The 22,418-nt window shown below is 41.8% G+C and overlaps 1 protein-coding gene across 7 annotated transcripts; it reads left to right on the top strand.

Moving 5' to 3' along the window:
• Positions 1-1,822: 1,822 nt before the first annotated feature.
• Positions 1,823-21,150, top strand: Fbxl3 (F-box and leucine-rich repeat protein 3). 7 transcript variants are annotated; one of them, NM_001347600.1, is made up of 5 exons: positions 1,823-2,033; positions 5,848-6,052; positions 8,963-9,085; positions 11,916-12,087; positions 17,879-21,150. In NM_001347600.1, exons 2-5 carry the CDS (start codon positions 5,849-5,851, stop codon positions 18,520-18,522), a joined length of 1,143 nt encoding a protein of 380 aa, NP_001334529.1. In that variant the 5' UTR covers positions 1,823-2,033; position 5,848; the 3' UTR covers positions 18,523-21,150. The 7 variants fall into 7 exon arrangements, with proteins under 7 accessions (NP_001334529.1, NP_001347271.1, XP_006519303.1 ...); NM_001360342.1 differs by having other exon boundaries at positions 5,848-6,196; XM_006519240.4 differs by having other exon boundaries at positions 1,835-2,227; positions 17,879-20,359.
• The last annotated feature ends 1,268 nt before the right edge of the window (positions 21,151-22,418 follow it).

The raw sequence follows: 22,418 nt of genomic DNA, 5'->3' as shown, positions 1-22,418 counted from the left end.
ATTCACCTTGGTTTCCAGAGATAAAACTCAGGTCAAGAGATTGAACAGCAAGTAGCTTTGCCAGCTGAGCCTTGTCACCAACTGACCTTTAACTTTTAATGTGGAGCTACAAACCTAAATTGCACGAGTACCTTGCATAGATTCCTAATGAACAGTGCTCACCTCGACTCTTATTCTCAGTAGTTGTTCTCATTTATTTGACATTTTAAAATCATTAATACAGAAGATTACACCTCCTAAGGTATAATGTGTGATATTCTGATTAGTGTATTCAGTTTAAATGTTTAATATTTTGTGTGTATCAGTGTTTGCCTGCACGTATGTCTGTGCTCCACTTTCAAGGACCAATCAGATCTCCGGGGACTGGAGTTATGAATGGCTGTGAACCACGTGGGAGCTGGAATTCTCTACAAAATCACCAAGCGCTCTTAACTGCAGAGCAGTGCTCCAGCCCCTTCAGTTCATATACACAACGTCTAATGTTTAAATCGGGTTAGTCATTCTAACTCCTCAGACATATTTTTTTCTGGTTAAAAAGATTAAAACTCCTTTCTTCTAGTTTGTTTAAATGTACATTATATGGTGACGGTCTTAAGTGTGTGACAGAACCTGTTCTCATGACTTCATCTTTTAAAAAATATAATAATTTACTCTGGGCTAGAGAGACAGCTTAGCAGTTAAGAGTGCTTGCTGTTCTTCCAGCTGATCTGAGTTCAGTTCCCAGCGCTCAGGATGAGTGGCTCACATCTGCCTGTAAATAACTCCAGCTCCAAGGAATCCAACATCCACTCCAGACACCACGGGCACTGCACTCAAATGCGCGCGCCGCGCGCACACGCGCACACTCACACCTACAACAAAACGAAAAGCTTATAAAATTAATAGTAAATTAAAAACAAGTACATAAAAGCATTTTAAAGTTCAGCATGTTTTTGTTCCGTGTGGTGGCACATTTCTTCAATCTCAGCATTGAGCAGGCTGAGGTTGGTGGATCTCAGAGTTCCAAGCCAGCCTGATCTACAAAATGAAAATCAGTATAAAGAAAACTGAGGAGGGTAGGAAACGAAAGAGAGAGAAGAGATCTTTACTTTGGAGAAATAACACAGAAAAAGCAGAAGGCATGGTATACAGCTAACCTTAAGATTTTCTGGGGACTTTTCTTATTTTAGGAAAAACTCAGTATCTCCAAGTCCAAACTTAAAAAAAAAAAAGTCAAATATTTGATAGCATTTAAAAGACTCCTTGACTTACAAAACGCTCCACCACCCGGGAGCGAGGAGTGGGGGTTGTCTTTTTTTAATTAGCCATCTGCTTCTTCACACTTTACGTGTTTCTGAAAAGAAATCTCAGACTTGGGGGTTCTGTTTCATAAGTAAATGTGATTTTGAAAAAGTTATGACTCATTAAAAAAAAGCCTTGGAAAAATGGAAATGCAAATATTGTCTTAAGAAACCCGTAGTGATCGCAACGTCCACCACGTTGATTTATTTATTCTTTTTCTAGGTACAGACAGCAACCTCAGAGGCTCCCTTGGCCGCGCCCTCCTCGCGGAGGTGGGTCGCTGTCAGGTGATGTTTACGTCCGGTAGGGGTGCGTCCCGCCCTGCAGACACTCCCTCCGCCTTTGGCGTCGGCTCCCCCGCCCTAAACTTTCCGGTTTTAACCCTGGGAAAGGCCAGCCACGTCTGGCGAACACCAACCCGCCCACATTCCGCCCCTAAACAAACTTGGCCAGGGACAGCCCGGGAGGCTGGAGCCGCCTCGGTGCGCGCGCCCGGCCAGCCCCTTCGGCCGCGCGCCCGCCCCCTCGGGCGGGGACGCGCAGGGGCAAGCGCGCGGCCGCGAACTGCGGGCGCCATTTTGGATTCCCTAACTGGGCCGAAGCTTCGGGCTCGCTGCTGTCGATCGCTGCTCGCCTAGGGCGTCTCGGGCGGGCGACGAGGAGGTGCCGGGGCGAAGGACACAGACCGCGCGGGACAGAGAAGGGACGCGACGCTCTCCTCCCCACACACCGGGGCAGCCGGAGCCGCAAAGGTGGAGCCGCGTCGGCGCCCGCCGCGGGACCAGCGTCTCGGATGCGGGCGGAGCGCGGGGGGCCGCGACGGCGGGAGCTCGGAGACGGGGCCCCGGGAGGCCTCATGTGAGAGGCGCGGGAGCCGCCGCCGCCGCTGCCGCCGTCGTCCGCGCGGCCCGGGGTGCTGTGTGGGGGAAGCCGCCCCCGGCAGCAGGTACGGCGGAGGTTCGGGGCCGCAGCCCGGAGTCGGGCGGGGAGGTCGGCGGCGGCGGCCGGGGGCGCGCGCGGGGCGCGACGGGAACAACGCCCCGCCCCGCCGCGCCCGGGCCTCGGTGTCTGTCAACAAGGCGTGGCCGGCGCGGCGCGCGCTCGGTGGCCGCGCGTGGCGGGGCAGCGAGGAGGACGGGCTCCTCCGGGCTCGCCCTGGGCGGCGCGGGTGCAGGCGGCTGGAAAGCCCGGGGGCCTGGGCGGTCAGTGTGTGCGGAAGCCGGGCCGGGGAGGCGCACGGTGGAAAACTTGGTGAACTTAGGGGCAGCCGCCCGGGTCGCGTGCTGCAGACCACCACCCGGAAGCCGCCCGGGCAGGGCATCGCCGAGCCGCGTGCGAGGTGAGAGCGGGCGGCGGTTTTGTTGGTAATGGTGCCTATCCCACTTGCCCAGATGTTTGTATCTTTTGCTTACACCAAAAGGCGAATTTAAAAAAAAAATGTCCCTGTAGATGTTAAAATGTCTGTAACCCGCCCCGTGTTACCTGTGTGCCGGCTCCCGGTTGTGTCTTGTCTGTGTGTCCAGTCCCAGTTCATCTATATCCACTGTGCTCTCACCATTCTGAGAGTTAATCTTTTTCGTATTGTTCCATTCTTGTATTTCAGCCAAAGAATGTGTGTTAGGTTTCCTTCTATGAAAAACAAAACAAAAGGGCATATGCAAATGTAATGCCAGAACGGGACTTTTAAACCTAAAGTACAAATTTTTTAAAAAATATTTTTTGCATGTCCAGAATATGTAAATGTTTAAAGACAGTAAGGGAAGTTTGGCTCTTGGTTTCAGTTTAAGGAAATGTTTGATTAGCTCACTAATTCTTGGTGATGCTCAAGTTACTGGGTGTCCCTCATTAGTTGCATCTTGGACACTTGATGTAAACACTAGCTAAAGTTGTTGCCACCATACTTTCTCTGGGTTCTTGAAACACTGCAATAAATCAAAACTGCTGGAGCCCAGTTTTCTGTGCTTAGGAAATCGCATTGATATTTAGTGTCCTGTTTTATACACCACACTCTTCCTGTTCAGCTATAAAGGGCACTTTGACTTCCACTAGAAGCAGTATAAAACCCATTACTCTAAACTAGTTGTGTACTAGTGAATGCACCGAATTGTTCTTTATGCAGCAGAGCTTCATGTGCAGATAGTTAAAATAAAAGCATTGGAAATTTCGAATTAAAAAGGCCAACAAGGAAAAGCAATATTTAAAATGTTATTAGCTATTTATTCACTAGTTAATTTTACACCTAATAGTACATAGCACATTTTAACCTTTGGTCCATTAGTTTTCCATTAAGAGTGACATTAATTTCATAATGCTTATGATAGTCCATAGACTTTCTTAGCTATTCATAAAGTAATAAGTACTAATATATACTTTGATGATCCATGTGTTCAGTTTATATTTAGATCAAGTGTAACCGTGTACTTGATCTTCCTTAGCGTTGGTGACTTTACATTGCCTTCCCAACTTAAAGGGGGATTGAAATACCCTTTATTTAGATGGGACTGTGTTGGAAGGCAGAAGCAGTGGATCTCTGATTCCCAGGCTGGCCAGGCTCACATAGAGAGCCTGTCTCACATAAAAATTGTATAAACTTAGGGTCAGCAGAGTGTCCTTAGAGTGTTGTCAGAAAGGCTGCTGTCCTCGTTTTGGTTTTGAATCTGTACACTTGACTGTAAAATGAAGTGTTTAATCTTTATGGTCTGGCTTTAGAAGATTTCGCCAGATACAGCAGAGCATCCTGGCAGGAGGTCTGGAAGTAGGAAGACTTTGTCATTCTTTTTTGAATCTCTATCTCAGAATTCTGAGTAGTTTCTGCCAGTAAGAAAGTTTGAGTCCTAAGTAGCAGACTCTTCGTTCTTTGACCCAAATTGAAATGCTAAAATTAAAGTTAAGCCTTCAGGATAAGTTAAAGTTGGAAAATGGGTCATAATGACACGCTTACCCATAGAAGGACTTTTTATTTTAATTTAATGTCAGTGTTGATCATTCTAACTTTGAACACACATAAAAATCTATTCATAGATTCATAAGTTTGAATGTTCCATAAAGCCATCTTGTCATCTGTTATTTTGTTTTCTGAATTCTGCTTTTCCTGGAGACTATGCCCTTTTGTGTGTGTGCATACAGTCAGATGCAGGAACAACAAAGGAGACAGTTCCTTTTTCAAGGCCTCCTGGACTGACGATGTAGGGTTGTGCTCTCTGCCATCCTGTTTGTTTTCTCCAGCCCTCAGCCCTTCTCTGCCAGCCTCTGGATGAGAAAGTCTGTACAGACGCATATCCTTCATACCACGGAGGAACCCGATTCTTGCGACATGATTTGTCACAAGTTGGTTGGAGTCAAGCCATCCTTTTGAGTCTTGTTTGGACCAGCGCCTTACTAGAATTGCTCTCTAAAAATCATGGTAGATCCTAGACTAAATACTAGTACCAAGGAATGGTCCAGGTTAGACTAGAGTGCAGTGTAAATAAAGTAACAAATGAAGATGTGTCCTTTGGAACTCTGATTACATGAAATAGCTGTATACAATGTAGAAAGAAAAAGAGCATATTGGGGAACATAGCTGGAGCTTGTGCCGCCCCACTGCGCATTTTCAGCTGTTACCCTAAGCTAGTGATGCTCTTGCCAGGGCATTTCTCTACACCACTGCTCCCTCCCCTTTTTTGAAAGAAAAATTAAATTGCTCTTCCCATTCTGGGGACAGTCACTTCTTTGTGATGGCTTCCATACTGGGCTGAGATGTCAAGAACCCTGTATCAAAAGATCACCATTTTGCAAACTGAAGCATCTGACAGTCTTGTACTGACAGTCTTGTAATTTCCCAAAGCCATGGAGCTATTTTGAAGTGTAGCTAGTATTCAAACCTCGAGAGAGCTTGGTCTTCGAGCTGATGGTACCGTTTGTCGTGAACATCTCATGGCATGAAGGGGGTAAGAATACATAGAAAAACCATGGCGGAAACATACAGAAAATGGACAGGAAAAACAGTGACAGTTATGTGTTGGGAGAAGAAACCATATCCTAGCTGAGACAAAGCTTAGCTTAGTCAGGCAGACTGCTGTAACTACTCATCTACTTCATGCAGCTGCAGGTCGAGCTTGGGCGGGAGTACTTAAGGCAGGGGCTTTACCATTGGGCTGTACTCTCAGTCCAGATTTACGTCCACCAAGCAGAGGTGGGGTATGTGTAGCAGGCTGTTCACAGGCTGTTCAGTGCAGCTCTGTTGACCACTTAAGAGTTTAGAGGTTCATGCGGACCTTGGTGTACCTTAAATTTGACAGAAAATTGGATTTTATCACTGTAGTTCTCCTTTAGAGTTGACTACAAGTTTTGAGTTATAAATTCATGGTTTACCTAAGTTATAAGTAGTTTTAAATGTAGCTGTTTAAAATCACTTCAGGAGTTTCATCTCCACCGGCAGGTTTCATTGCATTTTTATATTCTCCTTGAATTGTTGGGCCAGGTTTTCATGCGTATTTCTGTCCAAATCCAAACACATTTCAGTAACAGAAGATGAATTTGATCAAAAGTTAAGTAGGATGGGAAATGATGGATTGTCTTGAATAGGATGAAACGAGGAGGAAGAGATAGTGACCAGGACTCTGCTGAGGAAGGCACTGCCGAGAAGCCCAAGAGACCGAGGACGACACAGGAGCGCTCGCAGCCTTGTGACTGGGGTAACCTCCTGCAGGACATCGTCCTCCATGTTTTTAAGTATTTGCCTCTTCTTGACCGGGCTCATGCTTCCCAAGTGTGCCGGAATTGGAATCAGGTATTTCACATGCCTGACTTGTGGCGATGTTTTGAATTTGAACTGAATCAGCCAGCGACATCTTACTTGAAAGCCACACACCCAGAGCTGATCAAACAGATTATCAAAAGGCACTCAAACCACCTACAGTATGTCAGCTTCAAGGTAACCCCTTCCATCCTTCTGTTAACGAGTAAAGCGCCTCACTGCCGTTACTGTCACAGCCAGTTGAGCTTCTGATGTCCTTAGAATAGTGAACTTTTCAGGGAAAGTGCTTAAAGTTTTAAAATTATTGCATGCCTTTAAGAGTTCTTTACAAATATTTTTTTATATTTGCTAAAGCTAAAATAGTCCTTTAATTTCTTAAAAGAGCAAAAGCAGCCACTAAGTGAGTCTAAATAAGTGACTGAAGTTTTAAATTAATGGTGAATGGTTGGCAGCAAATTTGAGGGAAGAGAAATATATCACAAACGTTAGGGCAGTGAGTTTCCACCTGCTGCGCGGGACTCCTTGGAGGGGTGGTGGTGATGGTGTCAATTACTTTATGAAGTAACAATGGAATAATTTTATGGTTGGGGGTCACCACAACATGAGGAATTATACCTTAGGAAGGTTGAGAACTACTGCATTAGGACGGTTTGGTTTTGTTTGGGGGTGTTGTTTTATTTGTTTGTTTTGGTGGTGGTGGTTTGAGATAGGGTTTTTCTGCATAGTTTTGGCTGCCCTGGAACTCCACTCTGTAGACCAGGCTGGCCTCAAACTTAATTTCCTGCCTCTGCCTCCCAAGTGCTGGGATTAAGGGAGTGAGCTGCCACCACGACCAGTGAGTGTTGCTGGCTTTGATGCATTTTTAAAAAACCAACAAAAACACTAAAGATGATGTAGAGACTAAATAGTTCGAGTGTATTTTAGAAGGAAACAAAAGAGGATTCATGGAAAAATGCAAGAGAGCTGTTTGCTTCATTTCAGTGTTACAAGGGACACGTAAGACTCACAGAGTGATGAGGTGGGTGAAGGAAGGTAGCCTCTTGAGGTTTGAATAGTGTTAATCACAGTACCTATGTGAGAACAAAGGTTCAGCACATTGTATTTTGGAGATGAAGAAAGAAAAATGGGATGCTTGCTGAATCCTTAACGTTAATTTTTTTCTAATATGATTTCTAAATGATAGTTATTGTTAAATGATTAAACTGGGCTAGGCCTGGTGAGTCACTCATGTAGCTCTATGACTTGGGAGTCTGAGGTGAGAGAGAATCAACAATTTAAGGCCTTCTCTTAAAAATGTTGAGCATAAAAACCAAAAAGCTGTTGTAAAAGGACAGGAATTGCCTCGTTTGCCTCTATTTCCTGTTTGCTGAAGGGGCCAGCATAAAACCTGTCTAAGCAGTGCTCCTCACCTAAAGCTTCGTGCCCTCCCTATGCTGTCTTCCTCTAAGATAGGAGAGCTTGGTAATAGATATGGCTGAGTGGATTGTGGTCATAAAGGTACTGGGTTATCAGGCATAGGATTGCTAATCATAGCCAAAGAGAAAAGAGTTATCAGGACACTGCCTGTTAAGAGCAGCCTGGGCTACAGAGTGAGTATTTAACAGGAAGGACGCTGTTTCAAGAGGCAAACAAAGATGCCTAGTTAATTTTGACTTCACTGATGCCGATCAGTGTAGATGTGTCCCAGACAGACTTACTGATACAAGTTATTGTTTACCTGAAACTCCAGTAGGGTGCATTATTGTTTGATAAGGGGTAGGATTCAAGCAGACAAGTGTGGAGGGACTGCTTCCCCTCCTCCAGGGAGGAAACCTGAATTGCTTTCCCTTTGCTTTCGGTCATCTTTGAGTTGCCTTAGAAAACTGTAATGGCAAATGCTATAGAAAGGAGATTGTAAAGAGCATTCCTGCATATGAATGCAGGTCATCTCGGTCCTGGGTGTTCCTTTATAAGTCTATGACACAAGTCAGGTGTATCCAACAGATGGAGCTCATAAAACCAGTTGTGCTTAAGTTTAACATTTCTTGTTACAGATTTATTTGTGTGAGGAAGTAATTTCTAGTTTAGAAAGCAGACATGTCGCAGGGATTATCCTTAATATTTAAGTGGTCACTATAGGCTGGAAAAACTTAGAATCAGATTAATTAGTCTAAAACGGTGCTTTTCACGCTGTTCAGTAGACTCACCAAGGGGAGTCTAAAGGCAAACCGTGCTCAGTCCCACTCACAAAGTTTCTTAGCCATGTGGGCTAAGCATAAGAATTCCAATGGCTTCAGTACTTGGATGGTTTTCGTGCGGTCTAGGAACTTCATTTTGAGAACGACAGTTGGTACGACAGTTTCATACACAACAGCACTTAAGAGCTCCTTCGAGAGCTCTGCTGTAAAGCACAACTTTAGAAATAAGAGTAATGGTATTAGAGGTTAACATTTTAGTCTAGAGAAATGTGGAGAAGATCCGCTGCCTCTCTCTGCTTTAGTTCAGACTTACTCTGTGCTTGTGTAGTTGGACACCCTTGCTTCACTCTGTATTTCTTTCTATTAAAGACATTAGAGAATTTCAGGTTGTGTAGCTCATCTGAAAATTCTGAACAAATAGACACTAGTTTCTTCTGGTACCCTGAAACAGTTCGTCATGAGACACTGTGTGTGCATGTATTGCTTGATTTAACCAAGTACAAAATACGATTTAAAGACAATTGATTTCATACAGTTACTTTGAAATAAGTCAAATTAGTCTTTCAGCACCAAACACATATATATATTATTATTATTATTATGAACACAATCTTGAAGATTAGACTGTTATGAGAGATGATTGAAAATCATTGTCCTTTAAGTGATAATGCATTAAATTAGTAACTACGTCTCTTGCTTTTATAAAGTTAAGATACTCAAAGAGAAATGTGGGTATATACGTGAATGAGTCGTGTTTTCTTTTAAGGTGGACAGCAGCAAAGAATCAGCTGAAGCTGCTTGTGACATACTGTCGCAGCTTGTGAATTGCTCTTTAAAAACTCTCGGACTTATCTCGACTGCCCGGCCAAGCTTTATGGATCTACCAAAGGTATCTGCTGGGTTTGTTTACTCCCTTTGCAGAGGAATCCAGTGAAGCCCTAGCATTCATTGTTAGTGCCCACAGTGAGACAGAGGGGACAGCAAAGCAGTATTGCGGTGGAGATCTGGGGCTTGTTTTACAGTCTTGAAAAATAGTATTTAGAAAAGATTTTAAGGAGTTTTTAATTTGTTTGTGTGTGTTTCTTTATAAATATGTGCACCTCATGTGTGTCTGATGCCTGCAGAGTCCAGAAAAGGGTGTCATATCCCCAGGAACTGGAGTTACCCTGTGAGAGCTGGTCAGCAAAGCTTAGGTTCTCCACAAGAGCCTCTGCAAGTCCTTTAGCTGCTGAGCCTCTCCAGCAGCAGTAAATATGCTGCCAAGCAGTTCCTTGTCCTTCCGTGGAATGCTAAGACTTGACAGAAGATTGTCTAGGGGTGCAGTGCTAAAAGAAGCAAGTGACACTGAGACTGACAGTGTCTGAAAAAGAGGCCCATGGGCGCTGCTGTCTTCTGAGCTTTCTGATCCGGTCGGGGCAGTGCCAGTGCTGAGCAAGTATAGTCTGCATGTTATGTAAACACTTTGTCCATGCACCAAGCAGGATTTTTAAGCAAAGTTAATGTCTCTGTAGTTTGGATTATCCATCATTTAATTATTCTTAGGATTTATCTACTGTTTGTGTTAGTCCTATACATAAAGAACAGGCTACCATACAGCTGCGCTTTTTAAAAACTTGGGTTTTGTTGTTGTTACATTTAGTTGGGTGTGTGTGTGTGTACATGTGTGTACGTGTGTGTGTACATGTGTGTACATGTGTGGCAGTAGGGGCAGCTTATAGGAGTCAGTTCTTTCTGCCATGTGGGTTCCAGGGTTTGAGCTTGGTTTGTAAAACTTGGTGGTAATTGCTGTTACCCCACAACTGTTCTCTTTGAAACCGAAAAATTGCCAGAATCCCTTCTGAGAAAGGTCAGAAAGCTGCTCTCTGGTTTGCTGATGCTCAGGAGGTTAGCATCCAATAGTGATGTGTGTTTATGTTACTGCGAATCACAACTGGCTTTACAAGGGTCCTAACCACTGAGCTGCATCTCCAAATTAGCCAATTGCAATTGAAAAAGGAATTTTAAAAGTATGCCACAAGGTAAAATATGTAGGTTAAAGGAAAAAGCTTTACTTTGCCTACATGTAGGTATGTGTACTGTATATGTGCCTGTTGCCCATGGAGGCCAGAAGAGCACAAACTGGAGTTGCAGACAGTTGTGAGCTGCTGTGTCTGCTGGGAACTGAACCCGAGTCCTCTGGTAGAGCAGCCAGTGGTCTTAACTGATGGGCCATTTCCCCGGCACCAATCTATTTAATGTACCTACGTCAGGCGATCTGGTTGGGCAGGTTTGGACTCTTACTCCTGTTCTAAATTTGACTGAGGCCAAGTCTTCTGTGGACAGTCCCGAGGATTCCAGAAGAGATAGTTGTTCGAGGCCTCACGCTAAGAAACTGAGTTTACACAGTGTAGGGCCATCTTCTTCAAGCCTAGTGGGAAATGAAACACTCTGATTGTTACCTTTTTTTACCTGCCATTATTTTTAAAATGTGACTGGGTGGTGGTGGCACACCTTTAATTCCAGCATTTGGAAGTCAGAGGCAGGCAGATCACTGAGTTCAAGACCAGCCTGGACTACAGAGAGAATTCTAGGGTAGCCAGAACTACATGTAGAAACCCTGTCTTAAAAAAAAAAAAAAAACCCTACAACAACAACAAATTATTTATATTCACTAGACTGTTATAAAGTATGTTGAACATAATTTGACTTTTTTATTATCTGGGCTCTCAGTTTATATATATGTAGTGCTAATTCTAATTTTAAGTCATGGTCTTACTAATAAAGAACTATGATCATGGAAAATTCAGTTGTTTGATTTGAAGATACATGATATTAATGCTTAAGCTATTTAAGCACAGTTTTAGAACTCAGTTGTTGAGACACTTAGTAAAGAAACAAGTTAAGGATTGTGACCTGGAGGTAGTATGTCCTTATACTTGGTTGTCTGTTACCATGGCTGCTTCCTCTGACACTGCTGTGGAGAATTTACAAAGGTAGCTGTAGGATGAGGATGGTGCTGTAGATGTGTGTTGAAGCTTGGTCTTTCTTTTCTTCCCTGAATTATTTGCCTATTGAGTATAGCTTATCTCAGCTCTGATTCAAAGTTGTGTGCTTTAAATATGCTGTAATTCTTGTTTCTGTAGAATTCCTTTTATTAGATCTGTGATCAGTACATTATAGGTAAAATACATTAAAATCCAGACTTAAAAATCTCTTTAAGAGATCCAATGTTTTAAATTTGGGTGTTTTTTTTTGTTTTGTTTTGTTTTGTTTTTTTTTTCAATGGATCTGGTTGTTTTAAAGACTTCGTATATGCTTCTATGGTCCAGTTAGTTACAGCCTTTCAGTTGACTGACTTCAATCTTCATGTTTGCCCAGTAGTTTCTAGGTTGGTGCTTTTTTTTTAATGTGATACAGCATACATGACATTAGCTTCCAGTTATGGTGAGGTGCGTGAGAGACTCGTAGGCCGGGCTCCCTCTGTGGCCTCTGAGGCTGCTGGGATTTAGGCATATTCTGAGGCTTGACGTGACCCTTTCTCTCTTCCACAGGTACCACAGGCTTTTTCTCAGAGATGGCGATTACTCTCCTCTTTAACTCTACTTCAGTAACGTCATGCAGGGTGCTGCCTTTTAACAGTTTTGCGATTCTTTAGGGTGCAGACAGACATGCACGGTAAGGAAACCTTGTAACATGTCATTTCTGAAGAACTGAAACTGTTTTAATCTTTTGTCTTTCAGTCTCACTTTATCTCTGCACTGACAGTTGTGTTTGTAAACTCCAAGTCCCTGTCCTCACTTAAGATAGACGACACCCCAGTCGATGACCCATCCCTTAAAGTCCTCGTGGCCAACAACAGCGACACACTCAAGCTGTTGAAAATGAGCAGCTGTCCTCACGTCTCTCCAGCAGGTAGGTCATGTTGTTACCAGACATTGTTTCTCAAATTGAGAAATTTGTTTATTTAATAGTTCTGCTAATGAACTTGTAAATGAATTCACAAAACCATTTCTTCTTCAAAGTAAACTTCAGTGTCCTAATAGCATAATATCTGCAGTATTCTAGAGCTTAGACTTCATCCTATTTTCTAGGCATTTTATGTGACAGATTGAGTGTAGCGTCTGTTGGAAAATGGATAAATCCCATGAGAAGAGAGGAATGTTTGTTTATTAGCTACAGGTGCAGGAGCAGAGTATCTGACACAAGCAGCTTGGGGTGGATAAAGCATCTCTTAGGCTCAGTGTGAGAGTACTAGTCAAGACTGTTGGGACGGTGCAGTAGAGGAGCGTGAGGTAGCGGCCTCATTGGATCTTCTGCAGTTTTGAAGGATAGGCAAAGTGGAGCCAAGCTGGAAAGCCTTGGGCCTTAGCCCAGTGACTCGTTTCTTCCAATCAGGCTTCATGAATAGTTCCACAACCTTCTAAACTAGCACTAACAGCTGTGACCAAATGGTCAAGCCTGAGTTTACGAGAGACATTTCACATTCAAACCACAAGGGGGTGCTGTAAGGTCTGCGTGAACTTGTTGAGATAAAACAGAATTCTGCTCACTTTGAGTTCTAGGTGTCTTGGGTCAGAACAGTGACATAGTTACTTCTTACATAAAGGTGTATTTAAATATGGTTGCCTTTTTGAGAGAGAATGCTCTTTAAAACTTAAATTGTAGAAATAACATTGTAAGAGGTCTTTCCAACTACTTTATATAGAATTTTCTAAGTATTAGTACGTTGTCCAGATTTGAGGTTTTTTAAATTACAAGTGACCTGTACTGAGAAGTATAACTGTTCTCATGCTCGTGCCGATGTCTCATGGCTGAGCTTCCACTGCTGAAATCCTCCATCTTCAGCCATGTTGTTCAGCAGTCTGTCAGGGCTTGTTTGTTTGATGTTCTAAGTATAGCAAAGGATTGGAATTCCCTGAAATGATGTCTTCATCATCATCATTGACTCTTAGAGCATCTTCATTATGACAGAAAGAAGCCTGCCTGTCAGGCTACCCCGTTCTAAGCGACTCCCTGGACTCCTTTGCTTGCTCTCCCAGACCACCCACACAGAGGGTCTGCTGATAGGAATAAGCAGGCGGACTGTTTGTACTGACCTCGCTGTCTCAGCCTCTTTAGATAGCCACTGAGAGGGTTACACACTAGAGGCTAAGAAGAGACTCATAAACCTTGGCAGTTATTTTCTGTTTGACCTTGATCACATTTTATTGTGTGCTGTGAGTAAGATGGCTTTCTTAGGTTCATAGTGTACAAGGCCCTTTGTCCCAACCTCCACCCACCTTGTTTGTACTTCACTCCCATGCCCTGGGAGCTGGGATTCGTAGAGAACTGGACTTGTTTTGATCTCCAGTCAGCACTGTGCCTTGTGAAATAGTCTGTAATTTTTTAAAACCTACTCATCAATACATTATCATCATAAAACTTTTATTGAAAAAGAATTTATGATCCAGGTGTGGTAGTGCATACCTTTAATCTCAGCACTTGAGAGGCAGAGGCAGGTGGATCTCTGTGAGTTTGAGGATAGCCTGGTCTACACAGGAAGTTCCAGGACAGCCAGGGTGATTATATAGATAAACCCTGTCTCCAAAAAGAAAGAAAAAAAGAAAGGCTGTGTGTACCATCTAATTCACAATTCATGTGATGATACTGACTTTTAGTGTCTACAGCATCACTATGAATCTTTCTTTTGTGACCAAAAGGAAGCTTGACTAGCATGCTACCCAGTTCTAAGCAACCACTGTTACATTTCTGTTTCTGTAATTTGTCTATACTGGATAGTTCCTACACATGGAATTGTATTATATGTGTGCGTGTATCTGTCTGGTTTCTGCTACGTAGCGTGTTTTCAAGGTTGTTGGTGTTGTATAAGCCATTAGGATTTCATTCCTTCTTGTTGCTGTGTAAAATCTTGTTGCTGTGTATGTTTATCTGGTGATCAGTTGCTGGATATTTGGGTTGTTTTCTACCTTTTGAGAATAACAGATCATGCTTATGTGGAAATGCATGTAGTTTGTGTGGACATACTAGTTCTCCTGGTGTATAGCTAGTGATAGGGTTGCCAAGTCATGCAGTGGCTGCTGACTCACACTGGCTCCAGTATAGTTAGGTTACCAGAGCAACAAGAAGTGGCAAGTCATTAAACAAAGATGTACTCTGGGAGTTCCAAAGGAAGATGTTAGGGAGGATTTTCCAGAGCAAAACTGATTAAACCCAAAATGTAGGATGAGGGTAAGAGAATTGCCCTTGCACATTCCTCCATCTTCACTAATGCTTCTTATCTTTCTCATTCTACCCATCCCAGCTGCTGTGCACTAGTATGTATCATTGTGGTTTTCATTTGTACGCACACACGGCCCAGCCCAGCCTTACTGACACCCTTGCAGGGCCTCTCTCACTCTTGGAACTCACTGTCTAACCCAGGTTAGCTGTCAACTTGTGGGGAGCCTCCCGCCTCAGCTGCCCAATTTTGTAATCTAGGATTACAGGCACGAACCATAATGTCTAGATGCATTTTCTTGATAATTTTGCTGATGTTTTGGACAGGTTTTAGTATATAGCCCTGGCTGGCCTTGAACTCTCAATGATGTACCTCCTCTGTTTCCTGAATGCTGGAATTAATGGCATGTGCTATCATGCTGTTTGACTTTTTTTTTTTTTTTTAATGTGCTTAATGGACATTTGTTATCTTTGGAGAAATACCAATTTGGATTTTTGCCTGTATTTTTCCTGCTGCTCATTTTTAAAATTGTCATTTTATTATTGGCTTATGTTTGTCACTATCCAGTTAATATATTTAATGCCTATAACTGGTGAGTTAGCTTATACTAACATCTGCTTATCAGATCTGTAGTTTTGTAAGGCAGAGTTGTAGGCAGGTCTCAGGTGGCTTCTGTGATTAGTGTCTGTCAGTCTAGACTGTCTGGAAGACCCAGGGAAACATCACTTCCACTGTCTGTCATACTGTGGGGTGAGTTTGTGTTGTGGAGGTTGTTGGCACCAACACCTCCTTTCTCACTCAGTTTTCTGTGGTGGAGGACGGCTATTAGAGTCTGCTTGCTTATTTCTTTATTTTGACTTTATGTTTGAAAAAGTAATTTATCTAAAACTTGCTTATCTTAAAGTAGCAGTTAGCATCTTAAGTCCCATTTGTGTTTTGACTCTAACTTCCTTTTCAACATGAGAAGAGTAAACTTGAGTCTAAAACAGCTTTTGTGTTTAGATTAGAACTATCCATGTAATTTATCTTCTAAGGAGAGTTGTGTCATACCATAATACAATGATAGGCATGGTGTCCCTTGCCAGATCACAGAATGTAAGATCTTTGAGGAAGAGGGCATTTTGAGAGTTATGATGGTGACAGCTTCTTTAGTAGTTTCTCTTGTTTGCAGTTGCCGAGATGTGGTTAGGTTGTTTTGTGTGGCTAGGGCATATTTCAAAGTATGTGTGTATCTAAAAGAACAGAAATGTGCAGTGGCTAAATGACACACGATCTCACTTTTGTCTGCGTCTTATTTTGTGGGTCACTTTGTCTCTTTGATTATATTGCCTGTTTTGGTCTACTCCTGTCAAGTTTTGCTTTATTGGTAGTCTTGCTTTAAATAATAGTTATATTGAACTTAGAGTCTCTTTTTATATTCTAGCTTTGCTATCTTTAGGTAGTTGTGTAACTTTAGTTTTTTCAAATTCTATTTTTAATGATGGTTCTTAAATGCTTTAACCTCCCTTGTAGCCTACCACCCACCAGGGGTAGTGGGAAAGAAATGATAATGGGGGAAGTGGAGTTGTTTAAAAAGGTTCTTTGGAGCAACTCCTGTCTGGAAATCTATATTTCAGTTTCATAGGTTAGGAGGCAGCGGCAGCTCGACCCACTTGCAAACACTTCACAGATAAACCAACAGTACCAGAGGTTCTGGGCTGTGCCTCTCTCAGGAGAGCAAAGATCAGCAAAGACATGAGACCCACAAGTGTTGCACAGCTTGCACAGCTAGCCGTACCAGCAAGCCAAGCTGTCCCCATCACTCTGTGGAGTCCCATTTACACCTCCAACATCGCTGTCCTCCACTTGCCTCAGCACGTGCATCCAGTCAGCCAGCGTCCTTGGAAGCAGCAAGAAACTGCTGCAGCACACCACCAGAAGTGTGTTGGTGCATTTCTCTATAGAGTCTGTCTTAGTCAGGGATTCTATTCCTGCACAAACATCAGGACCAAGAAGCAGTTGGGGAGGAAAGGGTTTATCCAGCTTACACTTCCACACTGCTGTTCATCACCAAGGAAGTCAGGACTGGAACTTAAGCAGGGCAGGAAGCAGGAGCTGATGCAGAGGCCATGGAGGGATGTTACTTACTGGCTTGCTTCCCCTGGCTTGCTCAGCCTGCTCTCTTATAGAACCCAGGACTACCAGGCCAGAGATGGCACCACCCACAAGGGGCCTTTCCTCCTTGATCACTAATTGAGAAAATGCCTTACAGCTGGATCTCATGGAGGCATTTCCCCAACTGTAGCTCCTTTCTCTGTAATAACTCCAGCTGTGTCAAGTTGACACAAAACCAGCCAGTACAGGGTCCCAACAAATGTAGCTCAACTATGCAGTGTAAGGGGGACCAATCCGTGCGTGTTGTTAGCAAAGAGTCCTCCGTCACGTGTCCTTTCCCGTGCTTGCTCCTCACTCCCGTGTCTGCTTCATTTCCTTTCACACCTGTGCCCATTTTAACGAAAATTTCCTTCACATGTTTGCCCCAGCAAAACACCAACCGACTTTCCAAAGAACCCTTAAGTTTCCATCCACTTCATAGTTGTCTCTACTTTGAACTAGAAATACTATTTAGTTCCTTAGATTTTGAGTATTGGTGGGTAAACATAGTCCCTAGCATAGCCTGACTGAGGGGTCTCCTGGCTAGTTTGAACACTTCTGGGGCACAGTTCTCCTAGGTTACTTTGGAGATCAAATACTGATGTTTGGTAAAGTCCTCTGTTACTAGGATAATAGAATGGGCAAGCATGTGTTGAGGATTAAGAAATTATTTTTCTTAGAGCTCAAGGCTCTTAACAGTTTTGCTAATCTAGTTCCTTTAACCCACTTAAGAGTGATAGTTTCATACATCCTACAGATTTGATAAGCTGATTGCATATCGTTACTAGGTAAACTATAACCATTTGATAGACCTTTTCTTACTTTGTAAATACTTTGTTTTATTTATATGGTTGTATCTTATCTCTTTTCTTCATATTATGATTGCATTTTGAATTTCAGACACTATCCTTTAGTCTGTGTTCTAGTTGAACACGAATTTTTTCTTCATCTGTGAGTTTAGTGTAATTTCTTTATGATATGGCGGCTGGTACTCAAAGCCTGAGCTTGTAGCCAACCCTGGGCTGCAGAGTGAGTTCCAGGGAGGAAGAAAACAGAGTGATGCTGTACATTCCTAGGATAAATCTTACTTTGTTATGGCATATTTTTAAAATGACGGTTATGATTTTCTTGAGTTATAAATGAGCAACAAGGATATAGAACTGATTTTATAAGACAAATAGACAAATAGTATGAATGAGTATAACTTCTAATTCATTATCACAACTGAATTTTTAAAATTGCATTATATAATGTGGCTATTTTCTAGGACATGCACTTGATTAAACAGTTGAACAGATAAATTTTAAAATAATTTATAAATAATTGGGCTTTGTTCCCCCCCCCCCCCCCCAGGCATTCTGTGTGTGGCTGACCAGTGTCATGGCTTACGAGAACTGGCCCTGAACTACCATTTGCTAAGTGATGAGTTGTTGCTCGCACTGTCTTCTGAAAAGCATGTTCGCTTAGAACATTTGCGCATTGATGTTGTCAGTGAGAACCCGGGACAGACACACTTCCACACTATCCAGAAGAGCAGCTGGGATGCCTTCATCAAACACTCACCGAAAGTCAACCTAGTGATGTATTTTTTTTTATACGAAGAGGAATTTGACCCATTCTTTCGTTATGAAATACCTGCTACGCATCTTTACTTTGGGAGATCAGTCAGCAAAGATGTGCTTGGCCGTGTGGGCATGACCTGCCCGAGACTAGTGGAACTGGTAGTGTGTGCCAATGGGTTGCGGCCTCTTGATGAAGAGTTAATTCGCATTGCGGAACGTTGCAAAAATTTGTCAGCTATTGGGCTGGGGGAATGTGAAGTCTCATGTAGTGCCTTTGTTGAGTTTGTGAAGATGTGTGGGGGCCGCCTGTCTCAGTTATCCATTATGGAAGAAGTGTTAATTCCTGACCAAAAGTATAGTTTGGAACAAATTCATTGGGAAGTGTCTAAGCATCTTGGCAGGGTATGGTTCCCAGACATGATGCCTACTTGGTAAGGGACTGCATGACACAGGACATAATGAGTGAGTAGTACCTTCATTCAAGAAACGTATTCTAACTAAAAGTTTATCTGCTCTAAAGCTGATACAATGCTACTGTTCTGTGGCACAGAAATTTGATATCTTTGAGCTATGAATGATGTTTGTCAGAAGACTTATAGTTTGGTTCAGATAACTCCTTTTTTGTAGCCTAATAGCAATCATATGTTTAAAAATTAAAAATGTGGTTTCATATTTGAAAGTAATATCCAATTATGAAATTGAGATAATTCAGTCTGAAGGAAGCAACCTGTATATTGTAATATCTCAGAAATGTACTAATAGGTTTTCTGAAATGTTCTCTATGCATTTTTTAAAAAAATGTAAACTTGACATTTTAGGGTCTTCAGTTATAAATACACCTGTTATAAGGTGTTTAACATAGCTCAGGAAAGTGAGCATTTTGTGAGAGAAATGTATGATAGTGCTCGTAAGACCTTGGTTGAATGTTTTCAAACGTTATGAAGCTGTTTTAAAAATAAAGATATAACTATCAAAGTACTTAGAACGTTGATGAATGTTGAAGTGGCTGTTAAGGAGGGCACACAGAGCCAGGATCCAATCTGGAGAGATCCGTGGAGTAGGAGAGGTAGCACTCAGCCTTGTGTAACTCTAGGTTTCTTGTGTGATATGCTAAACACATGCATTCTCTTTTGTTATATTACTAATGTCTGTGGTGCCTGAGGCATCGTGTGTAAAGGAATGCTTTGCTCTCTCTAAGTCTTTATTTAAACTATTAGTAATTATTTAAATTAAAATTTTACTTAAAAACCAAATTGAAATAATTAAAAGTAGAACTTTATAAATTGTTTATGAACAGTTTCATGAAAGGATATTAGTCTCCAGTGAACTTTAGTGATGGCTCATGCTTTAAGTTTGGAATTACATAGCTACAATAAATACAACTTTAAAAATCAAAGAGCATCTGTACAGTTTAGAAACACTAAATTTAAAAGAAGATATATTTCATAATGATTTGCATAAATATTACTCAGTGAACTGGAACATTTTAATAGGAAAATATCTATAGTTTTGTGATTGTCAGTTTGGTTGAAACTGGTATTTTATATTAAGTTATGTAGCTTTTCATATTACTTTAATATGAATAAAGGTAAATTCTAGTCTTTGTAGAATATAAAAATACTAAGTTTTGGTTATATTATAGTTTTGGGTTTTTGGTTTTCATTTTTTTAGATCCTGTATGAGCTTGGATTCTGGGCACTAGTGCTAACAGATGTCTCTCCTGAGAGAAGTTAGTAGTGACTTACCCCACAGGATGCTTCAGAGCCTGAAATGGCTCTTCAGTAGTAGTGGGACTTTTACAAAGTACCTTGATAATTATGGAAGCTAACAGTCTTAAAAATAGATAAACTTACTGAGACTAAAACAGAATGGCTGTCCACACAGTGCATGCTTTTCAAGAGTGGTGGTGTTCTTTCAGGCACGTAGGGATGAGAAGGAAAAGACCGACCCAGAGCTCCACACTAAAGGCAACTATTAGAATATTTCACTCTTAAACAGTAAGAAGCTTTGACTGTACAGGAAATACTTGTGCTGTTTTGTGTTTTGTTTTTCTTTTTAATTTTTTTGAACAACATTGAAAAATGGAGTTGATGGTATATAGTCAGTTTTACTAACCAAAGCTTTATTTGAAAACTTTTGTACAAATTGAATTATATGCTTGAATACTTTAAGTCACTTTATAAGCAAAATGCATAGCACTTAATTTGTTTATACTGTAAAATATATGTTAAATGGTTTTATGAATTTGAGAATAAAGATAGTTACTAATGTGGTTGTATTTTTATAACTTTAGAGAACTAATCAAACATACATTACAAAGCTATGACTTTAGTTTCAGAGCTATTATTTGGTAGTCTTTTAAACACCGGAGGATTTTTAGTCTTTTAAAAAGTAGCTATGGCCGGGCGGTGGTGGCGCACGCCTTTAATCCCAGCACTTGGGAGGCAGAGACAGGCGGATTTCTGAGTTTGAGGCCAGCCTGGTCTACAAAGTGAGTTCCAGGACAGCCAAGACTATACAGAGAAATCCTGTCTCGAAAAACCAAAAAAAAAAAAGTAGCTTGAAGATACAAAACTAGGCACATTAATTCTGTTCTGATGCTCTAATACCTGTGAAACTTACCATGAAATGTAAATTCTTTTATGATTAGAAATAAGGCATAGGTTCTTTATGTATTCAGAATGAACCCCAAGAGTTGAGGAGATGCTCAGGCTAAGCTGGTGAACACTCTTGGCAGTTTTCAGTTGCACGTCCTTCCGGGACTGCTTGTAACTGCAGTCCCAGCAGATCTGTTGCCTTTGACATCCATGGCACCTGCACTCATTTGCATACACATACCTAGACACCCACGCATAATTAAAACAGAAGGATACATATGTTTTAAAAACCATTCTTAGAGTTTCCTAAGCAAGCTTTTATTAGAAATCTTTAACCTAGCAAGCCATATTAGAAATCTGTATTAGAATAGTTTTAAAACAATAGAAATTAATTTATCTTAAATAGGTTTCAGGAAACATCCAATTTGTTGTAATAGGCCTTGCTAAACAATAAATAAGTTACTGCAAACTGTTTGCAAAACTTGTTTATATTTGATGCAATGTTAGCAAAAAGTAAGAAAAGTATGACCTTTTGCCGGCCTTAACCTCTGCTTTAAGGAAAAAAAGCATTTTCTCAGAGAGTAAAAGCTTATCCTTAGAATTAATGATCAGCTCGCCAAAATGCAAATACCTAAATAGTTCCAACAAGGAAGAAACTCTTGGAGGCACTTGGAAGACCATGAAAGGGTAAAAATGTGTTTCTTTTCAAAAGTCAGCCGGGTGTGATGGAACAGACTTTAAAGCTATTTTGAAGGCTAACTTTGCTTCACAGAGTTAAAAATGATCGTGGAATATAATGGTTCAATGGGAGAACTCTTCCCTTCCGTGTGTGTGTGAGCGAGAGAGGAGAGTGTGTGCACGCACACACACACACACACACACACACACACACACCCCTAGGCTCAGTACCACTAGACATAGCACACCTTAGGGAAACTGAAGATGTACTGTTTTTATTAAACACTTTCTATGTAATGTGTTTTGGGTTATTTTCACTCTCCCTTACTCTGCCATCCACTCTGCCAAACTCCCTTCTACTTTCATGCCCCCACCCCCTGGGATCCACTATGTTTAATTAGAGATGCTCTAATGAACTGCTGGTGGGAGGTTACTGAAAGATGGACAATCTAGGAGCGGCAGTATCAGCGGAGAAACTGACTTCTCTTCCCCCATTGTACAAGCTGCTGGTAGTTTGTGAAGGGTGTGGCCTCCTGAGCTCCATCCCCATCCAATGACTTAATATTTACAACCCCATCTAGGGCAGGTAAACGTGCTGCTGTGAGTTCCAGAGCACAGTTGGAGTGCCATGGCCTGCCCAGATGGCAGCATTTCACGGTGCCATGCCACCCCCCTAGCACTTGGGTTATTTCTGCTGTCTCTTCCATATGTTCACTGAGCCTTGGAGAGAGATGATAGATGTCGTGTTTAGGGCTGAGCACTAAACTGTTACTGTTTGCACTTGACCCAAATATTAGAGTCTTGTAATTTTTTTTCTTTTTGATTTGTCTAGGGAGCCACTATTGAATAGAGATTCTGAGTACTCGATAGTTATTTCACCTTTTAGCTGTTGGCTTCTATGTGTAACAGTAAATTACCTGTTAATGAGCCAGATTAATGGGTGAAGCCCTAATATTCAAGCTCTTAGAAGAAATATTACACATTCATAACTTGAACTGACATAGAGATAGAAACACACCGTAACTCACGGCAACAAAGCTGAGTCTGTAGGTGAAA

This window comes from Mus musculus, chromosome 14 (assembly GCF_000001635.26).
Source record: "Mus musculus strain C57BL/6J chromosome 14, GRCm38.p6 C57BL/6J".
Classification (NCBI taxonomy): Eukaryota; Metazoa; Chordata; class Mammalia; order Rodentia; family Muridae; genus Mus; species Mus musculus.
The sequence above is the reverse complement of the archived record's forward strand: the minus strand, read 5'-3'. Positions and strand labels throughout refer to the sequence as shown.